This window comes from Aythya marila (genome assembly GCF_965140915.1).
Source record: "Aythya marila genome assembly, chromosome: 2".
In the NCBI taxonomy this organism is placed as follows: Eukaryota; Metazoa; Chordata; class Aves; order Anseriformes; family Anatidae; genus Aythya; species Aythya marila.
In genome coordinates this window covers 80,012,467-80,032,502 of record NC_139043.1, presented here as the reverse complement: position 1 = coordinate 80,032,502, position 20,036 = coordinate 80,012,467, and the positions used below count along the sequence as shown (strand labels likewise).

At 40.2% G+C, this 20,036-nt stretch overlaps 1 protein-coding gene across 1 annotated transcript in view; it reads right to left on the bottom strand.

Moving 5' to 3' along the window:
* Positions 1 to 20,036, bottom strand: part of PHLPP1 (PH domain and leucine rich repeat protein phosphatase 1) — a 129,021-nt gene that overhangs the window by 24,164 nt on the left and 84,821 nt on the right. The window contains exons 4-10 of the mRNA XM_082752596.1: positions 18,767 to 18,933; positions 11,069 to 11,215; positions 10,280 to 10,510; positions 7,906 to 8,108; positions 6,569 to 6,629; positions 5,409 to 5,504; positions 1,639 to 1,794 (exon numbers count right to left, since the gene is read on the bottom strand). Coding sequence (XP_082608722.1) covers positions 1,639 to 1,794; positions 5,409 to 5,504; positions 6,569 to 6,629; positions 7,906 to 8,108; positions 10,280 to 10,510; positions 11,069 to 11,215; positions 18,767 to 18,933 — 1,061 coding nt within the window. The remainder of the gene's footprint in view (positions 1 to 1,638; positions 1,795 to 5,408; positions 5,505 to 6,568; positions 6,630 to 7,905; positions 8,109 to 10,279; positions 10,511 to 11,068; positions 11,216 to 18,766; positions 18,934 to 20,036) is intronic.

Below are 20,036 nucleotides of genomic sequence, written 5' to 3'. Positions count from 1 at the left end.
TGCCAGTAGCTTTCTGAATCTTACTTAAAGGTTTCTTTCCTTTCCAAGTTGACAGGAATTTCAACTTGGGACCTGTAAATAGGATTATTTTAAATTGACCTAATTTTGCAGCCTTCATGAAAAAACTTCTACAAGGTTTGACATCTGAAGTTCATGCAACATCTAATGGGGATGACTTTCTCAAACTCTTGTACAAGACAATTACAGCTGCTGCTGTTAAACATCTTTCCCATATGATTTTCATTGCATTTAAACAGAAACATAACTGGTGATTGCAATTATTACAGCAGCAGCATTGCTACATTTGATCGTTTTGATTGCATTTTTATGTAAAGTCCCAACTGTAACAGTAATTAATATCAGAACAACTTTGCTGATCATCATTTTTCTTTCAAAGGTGGTACCCTACCAACAGCTGAATGCGGACAGGTATGCAATAGCTTAAAATAAAATAAAAATTTAAGTACAAAAATTACTTTAAAGTTTCTTTAAAGCAAATCAAGACTGAAATGCCATACTGGGATAAACCTAAACCTTGTCCTAATAAAGTCCATCCTTTAGAAGACAATTTTTCAACTAAAAGATAATTTCCTTCTTATTCTTTGAACAAGACAGTTCCAAAACCAAGTTTACATAGAAAGCATCTCAACCAACCTAATTCCGCAGCTCTGATGCCCTGAATCTCAGGAAGTATAAACAGAGGTTCACAGCAGTATGAACAGTATAAAAGGAGGAGTTTTGCACTATTCTTAACTAGGTGATGATCTGTGACAGATCACCAGTCCTTCTTCACCTCTCAAGAAACCTAGGGGCTGTGTGTTCCCTTTGTCACAGTTAAGATTAGAAATAAAACCCCACAGCAGAAAAATCTCACTGCCTGTTAAGTTACACATGGGTTAAAATATTCAGAAATCCCACAACACTTTGTTGAAGTGCAGAGGTGCAAGGAACACTGACATCAAGCGTGGCAAGCCCATCCGCCACCCCAGCGATGCTATGAATCCCTGGTATTTTAATCACAGTCACTTTACAGGATATGTTTAGATCAAGGAAGAAAGATTATGAAGACTTTGAGACTAAAGGAACAGCGGTATAAAAATAAGAAGCCAAAAATCAGATCAAGCGGTGACACCAGCTAAATTAGCGACAAACATTTGAAAGACATAAGAAATTCACAAAGCAAGGACACAGGAATAACTGAGTTATTCTGACAGCCTTATGCACAGATTTTGTTTTGTTTGGCAGGTATAAATAAGTTCTAGCCCATGACTGAAGGAGGGGGGGGGAAGCTTTCACACTTCTTCAAGCAAACCTAAGGAATATATACTTAAAGAAACTGCCACTAACTCATCTCAGTGTATGTAGTAGAAAATAGCATGCGCTTCACTTTACAGCTCGATTTCAAGAAGTAGGTGTACAGCAGGAGCTTGGTGGGGATAAAAAAGTAACCATATAAGGCAACAAAGCCAGAATAAAAAGAATCTGTGTTTTGGTGAGTTGGGCAGACATCTGTTCTTATCACCCAAGGTTTGACAACTTTCAAATCAGGGGAACCTCACATTACCCCTTCAACTAGGAAATAAAGCACAAAGCAAGGTTTCTCTCACACAAGTTGAAAACAAATTCCTTTACATTTACCTGTCTGCTTTCAAAAGCAGGTTAGATGGCAGTTCCAGGAGCTGGTTGTGTTGCACATCCAGAACCTCCACTTGTGTTCGCTCAAGCCGATCTGGTAGCCTTCCTAACAAGTTGTGTCCCGCCAGCAGCTTGCGCAAGCTACTATTGTAAAACAACCTGAGAGAAAGAAAACACACCAAAAATAATAAAAATCTCAGCTGAAGATTTGCCTTGGGAATTTAAGTGTGCTATCACAGTTCATTACCAGCAAGTGATTCAGCCAACTGATTAGCAGACCGGTATTAGTTACGCACGGATCTGAGAACATCTTCCCACTCTCCACCAACTTCTTAAAAAGGTTGCTCAGAGACAGGGAAGGAGACTTAAGGATGATTAAGGAGGGAAAGTAGCGAGAAAGGTCTATCTTATTGCAGTGCATAAGACGTGAATATTGAAACACGCCTATGAAGTAGGTAATTACTAACGATGGCTGCAGAAATGGCGCTTATGGGATCCCTCAAGATAGCTGAAGAACTTAAGAAGTGTGGGTGAAAGCACCAGTCACCCCACAAACTTCACTGTACTTTATTCATCAGGTGCTGATTCAATCCAGTGCAATTCCCCACCCCCCATTTTCCTTTTCCCTTAATACCAGACTAGCATAAAGCCTCCTTTCCAGTTCTACAGTGAATGAAATTTATCTAATCGGCTTTCCTTTCTTGAGCTTTTACAAATGATAGATGACCCACGGTCCCATCCCCCTGCTCCATTTCTGCAGGAGGTGGGGATATAGTGGGAGAGATCGAAGAAAAGAGCAATACAGGGAGAAAGGAAAGAATGGCTATTTTAATCAAATACTAAAGCTAAATTTTGCTGTACAAAGAACTCAGTAAGGAGTTTAAAAATCCGCACTCAATGACCTCAAAAAAGGAACAAGTCTTTATTTTGAAGAGAAAGCCCTTTCAATAAATTACAAAAAAAAAAAAAAGCTCTTTCTTCATCTGCCACCCGTCTTACATTCTTGCTACTGTACCATTTAATCCGGCGAGCCTGTGCATATTGCTGACCAGTTTCAATCAAAGATTTTCAAATTACTCAGCATTAATGCAAAAAAAAAATCTCCTTCCCTTTGTTACAATGAACTATATACACATAAAGAACCCCCCCCTTCCCTACACTACATCAGGGGTCATTAGATTACTGTGCCAAAATAATCAATGGAGTATGCTGACTATTTTCCCCTTGACAGATAGAGTCATACTCTGCATCTGTGTGCCAGCACTAACAGTTATCTCAGTTGGCTCGATCATCTGCACTAAGACCATGGAGACAGGTCAACAGCCAGCCATATCATTCCAGAAGACTCAACACAGGGTAAAAAGATTTATCATCCAGTGATAAGCATATCTATTGCATGTTTGGCATTTGACCATTTTTTGTTTCTTTCTGCATTTACTAGAAAATCTCTATGGGTTTGCCTTTCTATTCTACTTACTTTCCTCATCAAGACTGGCCAGTGTCATCAAACCAAACATTAAAGAAAAAAAGAAGAGTTTGATGAGAACACCTCCAAAAAAAAAAAAATATCACATTTAGTGATTTCACATTGTTTTCAAGTTACACAAGCACCAGAGGAACTGGGCTCCCTGAAGAAACCTTGAACCACCAGCGTTCAACCAAGCAAGCTCCTGATGAGCCTGGGACACTTGGTTCTCCTGCTGGGTAGGGAACCAGGACACCAGGACTGCTCTTCCCTATGGGCAGCTTTCCCACTTGCCTGACTCCCACTGGAAGCTTTGATGGCATCAAAATTTCTAAGGGCAGGCATGCCGCCTAGCATCAGCATCTTGGGAGAAAACATGACTTAGTGAAAACACTCAACCAATTCCTTCAGTAAGCAACTGTTTGAAAAACAAAGCACCATGTTGCATACCAATAGATCTGTTCAAAAATGGACAAAAAAGAAACAAAAACACATACAAACATCTGCTCATTGGTGGCAGCAAGGTCATTTTGGCAACCTTTAATTGAAGGATTTACGTTTTCTTTGGGGAATTCTCTGGCAATGTCAGTTTTATGGTAATGAGTTTACTCTGCATAGCTGAGACTTAAGTACCCTTTTTGTTGTTTTTCAGTACTTTTAAAGCAGAAATGGCTGCATTACAGTCCAACAGTGTACATTGTTACCATTTTCTTTGATGAAAATATTAGTACACAGTCCTTTATCTGAAAGTGCTTCAACTTTCAGGCTTCAAGGCTGCTTTTCTGTTTAAGAAGCAAATACAAACAGCCTCAGCTGTAGTCTGTTTAGATTAGATGCAACCTTCAGCCTTCCAGGATACTGCTGGTCAAGGCTTGAACACTTAGTGGTTCAGGTTGCAAGCACTCTCCTAGGAAAGTGCTGTTCATTTACTTGACGGATTTTCAGAGTGGTATTCTATACAGAAGTAGAAGCAAGAAACAGTGCACGAGTCCACTTACTGGGCACTTTTTTTTTTTTTTTTTAAATATACTTACTGTAAGCCTGAGCCATTTGCATTTGAATCCAGACCCAAGTTTTTCTGAAGATTAATGGATGTTCAAAGCCTGTGTTTTGAACCGGGCCCTAAAACTGAGCTGACTTATTAGGAGCTAAGCTATCTAGACACATACTACAAAGAAGAGCTTTCAAAGATAAGCTGTTTCCTGAGGTTAACGATAAGATGGCAGGAGAGACAAGTGGGATGTTGACTGTACCTAATTTCAAGCTAATCATTAATCTCCCAAAGATATCCGGTATGCCTTGATATTCCTTGCTGTTATGAAGTGCAAATGAAAGGCAAATGAACTTTGGCTCCCCCCACTTCTGAGTAGGTGCAAGTTTCATTTTGTGTGGAAAAAACAGAGGGATTAATAGTCTGCATGTTAAACAGTTAACTTGCTCAGTAAGTCTCCTCACATCCTGTTCTGCCCATATTTCTGATATCTATTCTCTTCCCATCTCCAATACTAAATTTCCAGACCCAGACAAAACTATTCTTTTTGGTTTCTGATGCTCTTCTGTTCTCTATAGCTTTGGAAGGAAAATATTTAATAGCTCATCATTATAGCAGCTGTCCACAATTTTCAATAGCTCTGTACATAAAAATTAAAAATTATAAATTAAAAATTCACTTAAAAATTCTCAATACCACCACCTGACTGGTATTTGGACTGGGTCTCTCTAGACAGAAGTTCCCAACAGCCCTTCACGATTTAAACCCAACTATTTTCCTTCCTACTCACTTGCTATCCTACTACTTTATCAATTTAAAGTTCAGACTCCTGGAAGGGAGATCATCCTTGTAGTAAAGGCAATTGCTCTACTTGCAAAAGCTTACTTGCTTTATGCAGCTTTACTTTCTCCTCTCAAACCTTTTTCTTATTTGAAACTCAAATGAAGCTTATGAGGCAGAGAATCTAGGCACCGCTGAAATAGAAATAAGTCACAGCTCCTGGATCCCTAAACTGTCGTGCAAAGTTATGGTTGTAAATATTTAATATTCAGTGTTAAAAATGAAGGGCTTTCCTCCTTGAACAGCTTCAAAATTTCCAACCTGAGTTCAAAGGCACTGATTTCTTTGCATAAAAGGAAAAGAAGAAAGGCTGGATGGAAGCTTGCGGTATGATGACACCCCACAAGGTAAAAATAAAATCAAAACAGAAGATAAAACAGGCCTGGCAATCACTGGAACAAGCTAAACACTGAATCAGCAATTATTTCTGAATTGCTTATCCTGCTCCAAATCTTGCAACGGGTCTGCAAGACTCACCGGGCAGGCAGCTCATGTATCCGATTGTGGCCAACATCCAACACTTCCAGTTTTCTGCTGTCACATACCCACTCAGGTAGGCTTTCCAGGCGATTTCTATGAATACAGAACACGGGAGGTTTACTAAGCCATAATCCAGATGTAAAGTTAGCATATGCAGATACAAACCTGGGCATCAAATCATGATCAGGCACTTCCCCAATTCCAAGTGCGCCTAGAAGCTAAAGACACCCCATCCATTTAGTTACAATGCCATCAAAGCACAGAAATGGTTTTGTGATCAACACCACACATTCTGCTCCATTTTCATGTATAACTACATGGAGAACACAGCTTTACAAAGTGCACTTAAAACAATTTGCACTTATTTAGTCACACCTGTGTGGCACATTTAGGTGCACAGTAAGAGTAACTCATGGTTAATGAAACTTTGAAGCTGATGGCCACTAACCCAGGTTAACTCAGTAATTGCTACAATCACCTTGAACAGTTAAGAGTGCTTTAAGCAGGCTTTTTAATGAATGAAATTACACCACTACAATGTGCAGATGAGTAATTCCTTACTTAAGAGAGACATTAAGCACACGTATAAAATGCTTTCCCCAAAAAAAGCCACAAATTAAAACAGCTCCTTCTGCATTTCTTTCCTTACCCTACCTCCCTTTTGAAGCTGAGATTTTTGGATACATTCAAATGGCAACTGCAGACATCCCTGCGACAGCCAGGGCTGTGGACAACGATGAGCTGCAGGAGCTGCACAACTGGAGAGCAGACTAACAGACTGTCACCTACACTGGGACTGATACAGAAGTCCAAAAAGGAACTTCTCTACATGTCTCATATTGGTGCACGGTTGAATAATCCTGCATTGGCTGTATAAGACAGGAAATCTTTAAAAGAGGACAATTATTTTCCCGTAACTGTAAAGGCACATAATGCTTTTAATGCTAAAAATAAAAATAAATAAAAATAAATGAAAAGGAAACAAGGAAGAGCTGGCCAGGAGGAAAAAGCCCAAGGACTGACTTTGAGAATCAGCACTCTCATGCATCAAGGTCCATTTCCTGCTTCCACTTCCACTCAGTAAAACACAGTGAGCCTTCTTATTCCATAAACTTCATTATGTTTAAAAAAAAATAAAAATAGTAAACGACTCTTACCTAGAAATATCCATATAAGCCAAGTAATTAGGAACTGGATACACATCAAGGTGAGCAAGTTCTAGGGGGTGAAAAATAAACACGTAATGATAAAGCTTTTCAATTTTGCTGTTCTGTACAAAGTATTTCAAGCAGCTAACACCTATAGATTTCTGAGTCAGTCACTAAACTAAAAGAGCTTCTCAAGATTTGGGCCTTTTTTTCCTCTTTATTATATCCGAGTATGCTAGCTGCATCAGGTTGTACTTGCTGTGACAGACACTACATAACTGAACAGAAAAGAGAAAATGGAGAATTAAAATTCACAGCAGATTTTTATTTCTCCATTTTTGTCCCAGAGGTGTAACTTCATCTCTGTCACCCTACTTCATCTTCTTTAGCCAGAACAGGCAGTACTCTGCTTTTTTCAGCGGGTCACCAATAGTACAGACAAAGAAGGAAGATTAAAACACGGTGGCTGAGGGTGCAAAGAAGAGTGCCTTGGTCTTCCTGCCGGCTATCCGACCAAACAAGCTGTTGCTTGCTAGGTCCAGACCAACTTGGGTTCTCAGCTCACATTGCACAGCACATGCTCAGATTATGTTCACTTTTCTTAGCTACAAAGATCCTGGCATGAATACTTAATGAAGGCATGGGCCTGGATATCGTTAGGATGACAGCCTTTTAAAGACAGCGCAGACTGTTCAGCAAATTCACAGCTCTCTGAGCTTGTGTTTTGTTTATTCCATGCCAAACTACTCCAAACAATAAAAATGGTGGTGAAAACCGAGTATTTTAAGTAACAGCAGCTTCTACAGACAGATTAAACAAATCCTATTAATGGAACACAGGACTTATTCAACTGGAAAAGGCCACGTAATTTTTATTATACAATGCAAATGAAGTTACTCGTTATAGAATTTGTAGCTTTCTGGCCAGAGCGAGTACCTAAAAGTAGTAGCAAAAATATAAAGTTTTCATTTGTCTCAAGAACGGACACTTGTTCAAACTATAAGTCCAGAGAGAAGCAATAAATTCCTTATTACCCTTGGTAAAGCAACGTATTAATATAGCCCAAAAAAAGACAACTTCAAGACCCCTCCCCTCCCTGCTGACAAAGAGGGGAATTTCGGTCCAAATTTTAAGATCTCACAGTTTTGAGAGCTCCAAATCAGTAGCATAGTGTTATTCAAAAGTCATGATACACCATACGTAAAGCTTTTATCCTGGAGTCGTGTCAAGCGCCTCCTGACTCCTCTCAATTACTTGCATTGTACTCCGTAAGCATCCCACTGAGAACCAGTTACAGAAACCCAGAAATCGTCTGACAAAGACAGCTGCCCTGGAAACACACTTACCATTCGAGGAAGCATACAGGGCTTTAAGAAAATATCCGCTGATTTTGAGAGTTACCAGTTGATTCCGTTCACAGTGTAACACTTCAACGTTGTTAAAAACTGTCGCATCCAGCTCTCCAAGTTTGTTGTCTCTGAGATCCAGTTGGGTCACATGGTGCAGGAAGTCTGTTTCAGCAGCCTCCAATCTCCTAATTGAATTTAATCTTGCAGACAAAAAGGGAGATTAAATGTAGCTACACGACAGGACCCTGCTGACAAACTAATGCTCACTCTACAATCGGTTGCATTGGATTAAACTAGGTTCTGATCAAGTTTGATTGTACATATTTTTCTCTACATCAAACGATTTTTAAAAGCAAAATGGATCGGTTCTGTTGTTTTATCCATTATGACAAGGAAATGATGACACTGAGTTCCTTTCTAAACTACCTTGAAAAACATTGATAAAAAGCTCTGCAAGAAGGTAAGTATTTTTATTGTGTCTGTAAAAATAAAAGATGATCTGGCTGTTACTTGTGCCTGACAGTATGGAAAAGAAAATAAAACTGCAGGTGTATCATGAGCGCCAGCTGGAAAGGTCTGGTAGACATAAGAAATCTGCAAATATTGGTGTCTCCTGTCTTATTGAAAGGCCAAACTGAGATTTATGAGTTCCCATACTTGCCTCTTGCCTCACCATATTCCATGGTGAGCAGATTCAGAGACCTGAAAAAGGGGGTTGAAAGAAAAAGCAAAAACCCAAGACGAGGCCATCAGAGAACAGGTTTTATCACAGCTTCACTGCAGTGCATTAAAGCTGCCAATAGTCAGCAATTTCTGGGGAAGTTACAAGCGAAACAGCACTATTTGTAACAGCAATATTTGAGATGGCCGAGCACTTCAAAGAGTTCAGTTTCAAATTCTCAGATCTGACCAGAACAATAAAAATCAGTCTGTCAGCTTCTGTTGGCCCATTATGCCTCCCTAGTGAGGATGAGGGCACCTACCTAAGGTTTTGCTGTTGCTCATTCTTTCACAAGTTGTCCTCTGCATAACAGCTTTATATTTTTCAAAGTAACTACATTTTTCCATCAGAATAAATCAGGGAATTTGCCCCCTCCGCCATCACAGGCTTTTTTTTTCTGCTTGCAATTTACAAGGCAGTGCTTACTTCTGATTTCACTAAAGCAAAGCACTTCACAGTACAGCAAGTACAGTTTACAAACATATTTGACATGAAATAGCCAGGGCAGCTTTACAAAGAACTAATGCTCACTGCTTGGTGCAGAAAGGATGCGGCAGACAATGAAAGGGCTCTATAAACTGCACAGCTGGAACTGAAGGCAATCTCAACCACAGCATCTCTACTCTAAGGCCAAAAGCTAACATTATTGAAACCCCGATCGGTACTGCTTACATTAACTAAAAGCTGAACCACTGAAATAGCTGGTGTAGATTTCAAGATTCCCTTTGCTTTCTACAACCTTCAGACCCCACACAAATGGGAAGCAGAAGATCTTTGAAAAAAGCACCAACACCACAATGCCATCAAAAAAAAAAAAAAAGCTAAAACTGTATGGGCGCTGTCTCTGTCTTTTAACATACAAACTCACAGACACGTTTTAACCCCACCAAATGCACTTAAGAATTCATTAATCTATCTCAGCCATTTTCTTAACCAGCACATACTTACGCTGGCCTTTCCTTGAATCCGAAGTCTAACAGCTACGCAACAGTACGGTACACTAAGCTTTAGGTTCAACAGCTTAATTTAACTGAACAGGTCCAAAATTCATTATTATTTGGACCTCAGGGTCCAGGCTGAGCCTCACTTAGCTAAATGCTGAATCTGGTTTGTCCAAGGACAGTAAGAAGAAAGAATCTCCATGGACCAGAGCCATTTGCAATAAGGATCTCTTGACAATCAGCTGAAAGCATCGGTAAAATACTAATTGTGGACTAGGCTTTGTAACATACGAGGGAACATTAAACCATCTATTATCGTCCTCTCAATTTACCTTTCCATCATCCTACACATCTGTAATATTTCAAATAGAAGCTTTTGGGGTCAGGGACTATCATTTATATTATGCTAATAGGGCACCAACTAAAAATGCAGGAGTCACCGGTGTCCCAGGCTGTTTCATTTGAACTCTTGGTGTAAATATTAATCTCCTGCAAAACTCATTTTCCTAGCCATCCCTTCCCCTACATGCTACCTCTTCCTCAAAGAAGACTGTGAAGTCTCTGCAAGTACTGTGAGTTAACAGCACAGTCCATGGTTCAATGGATTAACACAATGGATTCATACACAGGGGATATTATGACACAGGAGAAATTGTTTCAACACCAATGATTTAGGTTCACTTATTCTGCCCCATTTTCAAATACCTACCTTAGGTCCACGTGTTTAATATGAGGCATCCTTTTTAATGCTTGTAAGTTGAGGGTATCCACACAGTTTCCTGACATGCAGAGCTTATCCATGGCAGTCAGCTTCTCTAACACTCCTGGAATGTCAGTGAATTCATTGAAGGACAGACTCACGTAGCTGAGCTGATGCATATGCTCCAATTCATCAGGAAGGGACTGGAGAAAGTTACCATCGAGCAAAAATGTCTGCAAGCTATTACAGGCAGGGGAGGGAAAGGGAGAACGAAGGAAGTGAGTGACCTGTTAAATCCCATTTCCTTCCTATAAACACACAAACCTGCTGTGGTTACAGTGAAATAAAATATACAAAAAGGCAGAAGAAATAAAAACAAAAGGAATACCTGCTTTAACATCTGCTACAGAAAATACTGAGCAATTAAAAGCCTTTGTAACTACGAAACGCAGGCCACACTAGTAGGAACATCACATCTTCAAACAGCTCCACCCACAACTGTGGCTTGTGTGATGACTGAAGCACATAATCGAGGATGTTTAAACATCCTCTTCACCGTGAAAGGTGACCCTTGTGTCAAATACTGGGGACTGGAAGAGCTTCCAGACACAAAGGGTGTGCCTTCCTCTCTACCTGCAGCTCACAACTGCTGCAATACAGATCTACAAGACAGTTTGCTGTGACACAACCCAGTTAAGTTTAAATTGCTTTTCACAGCAAGATTACATACAGAGTCATGAAAGTGTTGGTTGCCTTTATTATCAGGCAGTGTATGTTAAGTTTTAAGAAAGTACTTGCTTGTGCATCTCGCCTACAGCTGCTGGAACACTTCTAAGGGCATTGCAGGACACGTTGAGTTCAGTCAGGGTTGGGATGCTGCAGACTGCCAGTGGGAAGTCTCCTAAATTATTATTGGAGAGGTTAAGGCTCTTCAGCTTAGTGAATCTACAGAGAAATAGGAAAAAAGAGAAAAAGTGGAGCATAAGACATACCAGGTTGCCTTGCGATAATTAATACAAGGTAAGTTTGGTTACTTAAATAAAAATAACGTGCATTTTTAGTTTATGTACTCAGAACAAGCATGGAAACTTCTAGACACTCAAGTTCAACACCACTTGCAAGAGTTCACTCATGTGAAGCTGGCAAGGGAGAAACAGGCCCTCCTGAACTAAATGTCTACAAGTAACACAGAACAGACCTTGCCATCCGTACGATATATGTCATTTCTGAAGAGGTCCCCGTACTGAAACACGGCTGTATCTCTGAACACATTCCTTGCTGCTAAGACCACCCTAGTAACACTGGTTACAAGGTGCAGGAACTTCTCAACCAATTTGAACAGTACATCTTTGTGGTCCAGTTCAGCTCCATTTGTGCAAATGGATACAGCCTTTCAACCAAAAATGTCATCAGAATAGGTTGGTTTGAACAGAACTGGAAAGTGTACTGAATTAAAGCAATATTTAGCAAGACTTCTGTAGCAAACGAGGCAAATTCTTAGGGTTTTCATTAGGTACTATTCGCTGGGATGTCACACTAATTCCAAAATGCTGTCTTCAACGTGTCTCAGAACTCTTAAAATCCTCTTGATTTATCTAGTCAGCCAAAGAAATAGCCTGCATGTGCTTGCTTTATTAGAAATGACCAAAAAGGCTGTTTGAACAAAAAAAAAATCCCACGTACGAGAAGAGGACAATCCAATTAGCCAGCCTGCGTGTTCAGCAACGCTATTATGGTTGCCTAACAACCACTGGAGGTATGCCTAAAGGCAAGTAAATGGATGAATGAAGAGATCTGTGTTGGGTTCCGATAGATGGGAGGAAGTTTATTCTCTGGCACGATTTATGCCAGGACATTTTATTTAGACTTAATTTTCCCTTCATTAACTCTCAAGTCCTTTATTTCTGCAAGCAGGCTTTTATGTAACACAGTAATGGAAGCAAAGCTGCACCTATGGACATTTTCATTTCATGAAAGTGATCTCCGACAGTAGGTGCCAATGCATTACCCAACGTATTCTCACCTCAAAGCACTTTGCTCTCCCCCAGCCAGGAAACAAGGACAGAAAATGCATCAAGTGTTGAACAGGTTACGAAGTTTTAACACAAGAAGACTCTTAAAAACCCTCCCCAGCTCTTTCAATTAACTGGTACACAACCTTCAGTATCGGCCAGATCAAACTCATGCCACTGAATAAAACTCAACATGGAAATGTTAATTATTGCCTTTGGATCTCGTATCAATGGGATTTAACCCCATAGTACAGACTGTAAATACATTTAATATTTACAAAGCCTTCCAACAAGCATGGGAATGCTGTGCTCTCTATTGCTATTTTGGTGCGAAGATGGGAGAAGAAAATAAGGAAAAATCACGGCCAGTTATCACAGCTTTTGAACAAGCTGTGCTATGCTGGAGGCAGAAGTTTGGAACAGAGTTAGACGGAAACTAAATGAAATCCTGCAATCAAATTACTGCTGCAGGGAAAAAAAGGCTACTGTGCAGAAACAATGACTAATGCATCACTAGAGGGAGAACTATAAAATAAAAAAAAGGAGGCTAGGGTAAGCCAGCTAATGTTAATGAGGGGTACCAGTCTGAAAAAGAAAAGAAAGAAAAAGAAACATCTTGAATAAAATACCTTCCTATTCCTCTATTTTAGAGAAGGGGCTTAAAAATCCTGAACCTAGAACTAAAACTCACAATACTGCATCTATCTTGAAGACAATTGTAGAGTTCGGCCAAAGATGCATCACTGCTTTGAAACCTGGGGTGATCCTGTGGTGGGACAGCTGTCCCACAGCTTCCTCAAAGTCAAGCACAAGTCCAGGATGAGTGCTCCAAGCAGGAGAAGCGAGGGCCTAGAGAAATGACGTTTCCAATGAGAATTTCTCAGTAGTCAAGTCAGAGCAAGAAGTAGTGGTGAACACGAGGTCAAAAATAAGTAAAAGCTGCTGGAGAAGCCGCAAAATGCAAACATTCCAGCTTTCAAGTCAACCATGAAAAAAAGAATTAACTGATTTAGTAACCAGCACCGAGGCTACAGGCTTTACTCGTGCCACTCTGGAGTCTCATGAACAGTTCGTTGCTTTTGCTCACTAAACAAGTGAAAACCACAAGCTACTAGAAGACTCCAAATACAGTCTCAAGATAAAATTACCGAAGATCAAGCTGTTACATAGAGGAAAAAGGATTTGGGGTGGGGAGATAGGAAGGGAGGAGGCTAAAAAGAATTGTTTACATCAAGAAATTCCAATGCAGTGTCAGCTTCAGGATTTTCTGCATTCTTGTGGAAAATTATCTTATGTCAAAGGGAAAAAAATATTTGTCTGTGTATTATATCTTGACTACCCTAGTGTATGTTTTAACAAGTGTTTATTCAGGGTCTTTTGTGAGTTAATTTGTATGTTAAACTTTTAGTTTATCTGATTACTAAGGACGTGAACCAGACTGGTCAACTGATCTACGTAACGTGTAAGGGAGGATGCGCAGTACTACCAGTACTGGATATTCACTGAAAAGGCACATATAATGCTTCTGTCAAATAATCCACAGAGGTGACTTACTGTTAAATAATATTTAAAGAAAATCCGAAAGGCAGACACTTAAACTTGGTTGATATGAAGCAGCTAATTTAAGACAACTGGTAGGAAAGACATTTTCTTCCCACTCTGCAAACACGTTCACTTGCAAGATGTTAAAGGCACATTTCTTCTCATGGAGCAGCGTCAATTACAAAACTATTCCAAGCAGAACAGGCAGGTACGTGCCCGAAGTTAAAATCTTTAGTCTGCCTCTCACCTCTGGTCACTCACCCACACCACAAATGGGACAGTGCAGTCCCGTTATGGAGCACTGCCATGCCACGTATTAAAACTCTGAATTGTTTATAGCGCTGCTTCCATCGGGATAGATTTACAGTCAGTAGCACCAGGAGCACTTGTAGCATGGATATAAATACAAGAAAAGTGTTTTACAGGCTCCAGCTTTCTCTTGCTGCTGAGTTTGCAAAAAAGAGTTCTATTTTAAGGCAAATTGTTACACGTCAACCCTTTCCTTTAAACATGCAACATGACTGAATGCTAATTGCCATAATTGAGCCCCAAAATGCTCACTAACTTAATCCTGAAGCTGCCACTTCAGGAGTGGCTTTAGTTTGACGTATGCAAAACGAGGAGAGGGACTAATGCATGGCTCAATAAGGAGCTCAGCCAAAGGAAAGCAATTGCCTTCCCCATCCTATCTCCAGTATGTGGGGCGTGGTGGCAATTGAACACCATTTCAAGCAGCAGCAGCGCTGTCCCCCAGCTCCAGCATCGCTTACGAGCAAAACTATCACCCTCACTTGCCCAGCAGCACCCTGGGAAGCATTGGCACTGACCTACGAGTTTCCACCTTCATAAATGCCACATCATTAACCCAGCTGGCTATTCTGTAACCCCAGTTTCATGCCCTAAATGCGATAATCCCAAGCAGCACTTCACTGCACTTTAAGACCAAGCAACTGGCAGGCTGGAGACATTCTTCCCTCCTCCTCAACCTCCAGGGTCGAGCTAGGATTTACTTGCATCCCACCCTGACTTACGACAAGCCTAGCTGCTGGGTTCACACCAGTCAGGTCGCTGATACTGCTCCAGCCTCGCTGGCTGGGAACACGAATGTTCCCCGAGCGATGACTGCATCTCAAAGCACCTATTTACTGCACTCTAAGTTTGTAAGGAGAGCGTGGGGATGCCTAAGTTATGGGTTTTCAGATTACAAGCAGCTATCTTATGGTTGGAAGTAGCAAGGAATTTCAGAAACACATCGATACCTCTAAGTTGTCTAGCCTCCTCATACCCTATGGAAGCTACTTCAAATTACTGCCACCAGCCCAGAAGAATCCCAACTGAGATGCCAAAGAATACAGCTGATTTCTAAAGGGGCTCTAGGAAAGAAAAGATAGCAATTGATCTTGAGATAAAAACCCATATAATCACTGTTAATAATTAACAGGCATAATCAGAATGACTACTTGTTATTCGGATAAAATTGGCAAGCATCATTTTGTTATTGTTAAAGCAAACTTTTTGGTTTATTACATCCCCCCCTTTTTCTTCATTTTTCTTTTTTTAAATCATTGCTGAAGTCTGTGATAGGCTTACAAGGAAACAGTACTCTTGATGTGGACAGTTTTTTCCAACAGTGACTGAAACGATCATGTATAAAATGGGCCTAGCCCACTGAAACAGAACAACAGTAAATAAGGACTACAGTTTATTAATTTGCTTCAAACCTAGAGTGATAGTACTCTGCAAAATTACTAATCCTGAATTCTTGTTTACATTTCAGAAAAGGAGATGTGAAGTTTCACTGTAGATAAGGGAACAAAGTTTGGAAACGGTGTACACAACTCTCAACTTCACCGTTAAAAATATATCAACCAATATAAAAAAGTGTAACCAACTAAGTTTTTGACAACTTAAAACAGAACGTCTTCAGTTGTTCCACCTGTAGCATACAGTGGCTCAAACCCCAAGGGGTTTAAGACAAACTCTGACTGCTGGGATATTATCACAGAATATGTCATTAACTTCTAGTAAGTCACCAGCTGGGGAATCTTTCAACTAAGACCCCCTCTCCTCCCCCCAGAATCACCATTGCTTTCCTTTTAAAAAAGCTACAGTAAGGGAGAACAAGGACCAAAATTTGCTGTGCTGTTCTTCAAACACATAGATTTTCAGAAATATGCATTTTCCCTGGTAAGAAAAAAAAATACAGATGCTGTATATACTTTCCAGCATTCAGACAGTTCAGCACAGAAATTCACAGCTTCTCCCTACTACAACCAAGCTGCTTCCGAGAGCCTGCTCAGTGGGCTGCTGCAAAGCTGGTATTTTCTTCTTTGACTTGCCTTTTGTTTTGACATTTAGCATCCCTGCACATCTACTAAATTACCACCTGAAGTGATTTATTAAGAGGAACAGCTAGCACTGAGAGCTGGTTATAGCAAGACAAGTTTTCCTAGGCTGCCTTGCCAACCAGATTCTATTAAAAATTGTACCAGGAAGGCTAGGTATACGAAATGCCAATACATTTTGTTCACAACATCTAAGCACATGGATATTTCTAGAGCCTTAAATACTTCTGGGCTTGATTCATTGGTGCTGTGCCCTGTGTGTGGCTGCAATTAAAACTGACAGCTTTGTATAAAAGCCAACAGTACCAGATCAGAACAGCAGAGATTTTACAGTTGCTTTGCAGTGGTTTGAAAGAACAAGAGTAAAGAAAAATGATTTTTGGTTTATCCAGTCTACTTTTACCTCATAAAACCTCTGAAGCTTTGAAAATTACATTGTTAAATTAGAGGAAAAAGGGGAAAACGATGTCAGACAACTAGCAAGCCGTGTTTCCATGAATGATTGACTTTCCCTTGTTTTGTACATGCTTTCACTATTAGGACTCTCTAATAATTTCAAAGGCAGTGCTTGCAAGATATTTGTGGTTTTACTCACTGATTTAAAGTAGACTTATAGCAGTAGCCAAGCTGGCTCAAAGCTTTTATTTGCAGCACAAGGGAAAACTCAACTTTTTCCACCCCAAAGAGGAGAAGCCAGGATTGCATTTCTTAAGACAGAAAAGAGCATGGCTAGGGAGAACGCTCCAGAGCCAGGTCTGAGCTTTTGCTGTTGTTAGGAGGCAAAAGACAACTGATGGGGCACTGAAAGAACTGGAAAAATGTTTTTAGCGTTCAGCAGGAGCTACCATCTTACAAAATCCTTTCCACTTGCAGAGCAATGGGAACAGCAGCAGCAGCTTCCAGCTCTTCCAGCTACTTACTTCCTGGGTAAGTAGCTTCCAAACTTATTTCGTGCCACCTGTGCTGGATGAAGATAAGGCTGGAGAACATCAGCAGTGGTAAAAAGAAGGTCAGAGACAAGGGGTAGGAGCTCACGAGGCACTGCAATACTGCCAGTTATCCTTCCTAATCACTCAGACCTTTGCTCCAGAAGTTCATGGATCTTCCAGTGCCTTCTTGGCAAGGTCAAAGCAGTGGAGTTAGAACAGACTATCAGTCACTGACAGAATAGAAACAGTTATTTAAAAAAAAAAATAAATGAGGCTTATCTGTTTCATGCTACCTGTTTTGCTACTTCTTCAGATTTTCCTTATGCATATTCGCAGAAAACAGGAGAGTTTTTTTTGGTAAACCGAACTCCTTCACGCTTTCACATTTAGGCCCACGTTAGTGATGAAAATTTTAATAATTTATTAATGCTTTCAGCAAGACCTATCTGCTGTTCCTACAATTGCAGCACCAAGAGAATATTAAACAAAGAACATCACCCACTGTGTTATTTATAAATGCTTTTGAATCCCAGACAGAATTAGCTGTATGTACATGGACAAAAATAGTTAAGTATCTCCTGTACACTTTCTAATACTTAAAAAAGGAAAGTGATAAAAATTAAAGTAAAAATATTCATTAATTGTCTGTGCTCATCATCTGACTTCTGCTAAAATTCTACTTGATATTTGGAGATCTACACCAATATTCACAGAACATTTAATCCAGTATTCCTCTCCAGACTGTTCATAAACTCTTGGAAGCACTGCCTGCTTTGTTTGTAAAGCAGACCTGCTGGGTTCATTCATCTTCCATTATGCCAAATTTTTGTTTTTCTAGAAGAAAATTGGAATTATATAAAATACAACAGCCCACATAATTCATCTTGCATTTTTTGGTTCTTTTTCTAAGATGAAGGGATGTAGAAACGTGGTTGAAAACATTTCATTTGAACAGGACTATGCACAAATACAATCCGGAGGTACTCTGCAATTCAGTTACTACTGAAATTAAAATCACAGGCTTATATTTACTATGGAAACATTAATCTTCCAGCATACAGAAAGACTGCTGATTTCACGATTCTGGGACATGCACATTAAATCACTCAGACCACTAGTAGGGCTGCTGTCCATCTGTTTCTTATTCTTGATGAGCTGCAATGGACAGAACACCTGGAAGGTCACAGTTACTAGGAAAAGATGAGGTTTGAACAGAGAAGAGAGATGACAGAAATCTGGCTTAAATTGTTAAATCAGGGCTTTCTTTGCTTGAGAGAAAAACTCTGAAATGAATTTGCACACAGCGCTGTCCCTACCTAGAATGCTGCTGATGGGCAGCTCAGCAGCTCATTCTCTCACATGAGTAACTGATTGAAGGATTACAGCCTAGCCTCAGCAGGTAGGTGTAAAGCAACGCATTCTGAAAACTCCATTTTAGATCAAAAATAGTTTTCATAGAAAAGAAAAGCATGGAGTTTCATATGAAAGCTGGTCTGTTTCTAGCCAGCACACAGCTAACCGATTTCTGAAGCGTCACAGTCTGTCCATTCCTCCCCAAGAAAAGTTACTCTTTTTTTTAAACCAGTATCACTTTAGGAAAGTTCCTGCAGACCAGTGGTTACTTGGCTCCAAGGGCAGAGGAAGACCAGTAGAACCAGCAGACCTTACCTTTGCAATTCATTAAGCGCTCTACTTGTAGATGGGCTAGGGTTTAGCCTCAGGAAGTTCTGCTTTAAATTGAGATGAGTGAGGTCTTGGCTATAAAACAGGTTGGCAGGCAGTTGCTCCAGGCTGCAGCATGAAAGATCCACTGAGCTTATGCGCTGTGATGCAACCTGGAAGTCAAGAGGTACAGATACGTTAATACTGTAATAAATCAAGAGCATTTCCTTCAGCCCTACTAGCATGAGATAAACTGTTTTTAACCACAGCACAAGTTGGTGTCAGCATATGCAGCTAAGTCAACCCTGTTTACACCACTTGTAGAAGTTAACCCACAATCTTGTTCCAACTCAGTGCTAAAACCAGGAGCACAGATAGCCCGCAGGGGGAAAGCGCAAAGGTTTGTCAAACTAATATGCAAAATGAATTCATTTTCATCTATGAAAGTTATGCGATACTCTGTGACCAGAAAAATAGGTAAGAGATTTGACATGAACTTCAGTTTAGTCCTTTGGTTAGCAAGTAACAGCAGCAAAAATGTAAGTGCACAAGTCCTCTATATCGTGGTATGGTTGGTCAGTATATCGAGGCAAAAGGTGAGCAGAGGTAAGGGGATAGCAGTCATCCACCTATCTCAGCATTACACGTCAGGAAAAAAACAAAAAATTCGTCACATTTACATCTTACTGGGAAAACAGTATCTGACCAGAAGCAAAGCACTGGGTGCTCTGTTCTTCTCACTGAATTAGAAAACTGGCCAAGGGTAACTGATAAAAATGTGGTAACAAAACTGAGATTTGGGAGCTTACCACTCCTCCAGAAAGGAGGAGACAGAAGTCTGCAGATGCCAAAGAAATCATACTACCTAGCACTACCAAAGGGCTAGCATCATTCCACAGAGACCTACAGGTAGCAAATTCAAACCGAAACTCTGCACCTTACCAAATCTCCAAGATATGACTGAGTGAACTACAACCTGCCACTTTATTTATTTAAAAAAAAAAAAAACAACAACACTGCCATTGAGAATTGTTACTTGTATTTTCTGTCCAATTCTATTAAGCAAACCCTTTCAAAGTCTTGGGAGTCAAGGAGTTACCTCCATCAGGAAGTACAAAATGCAGTACAGTGAGGATGGTGGGCAAGGAGGAGCGATCAAGTGCTAGAAGAGTAAGACACGCTTTTAAAGCAGACCTGGCTTAGATCAAAGGAGAGAAAGCAAACAAGTTCACTGCCATCGTAGACTTGTGGGGCTGCACAACCAGTGCTCACGCAG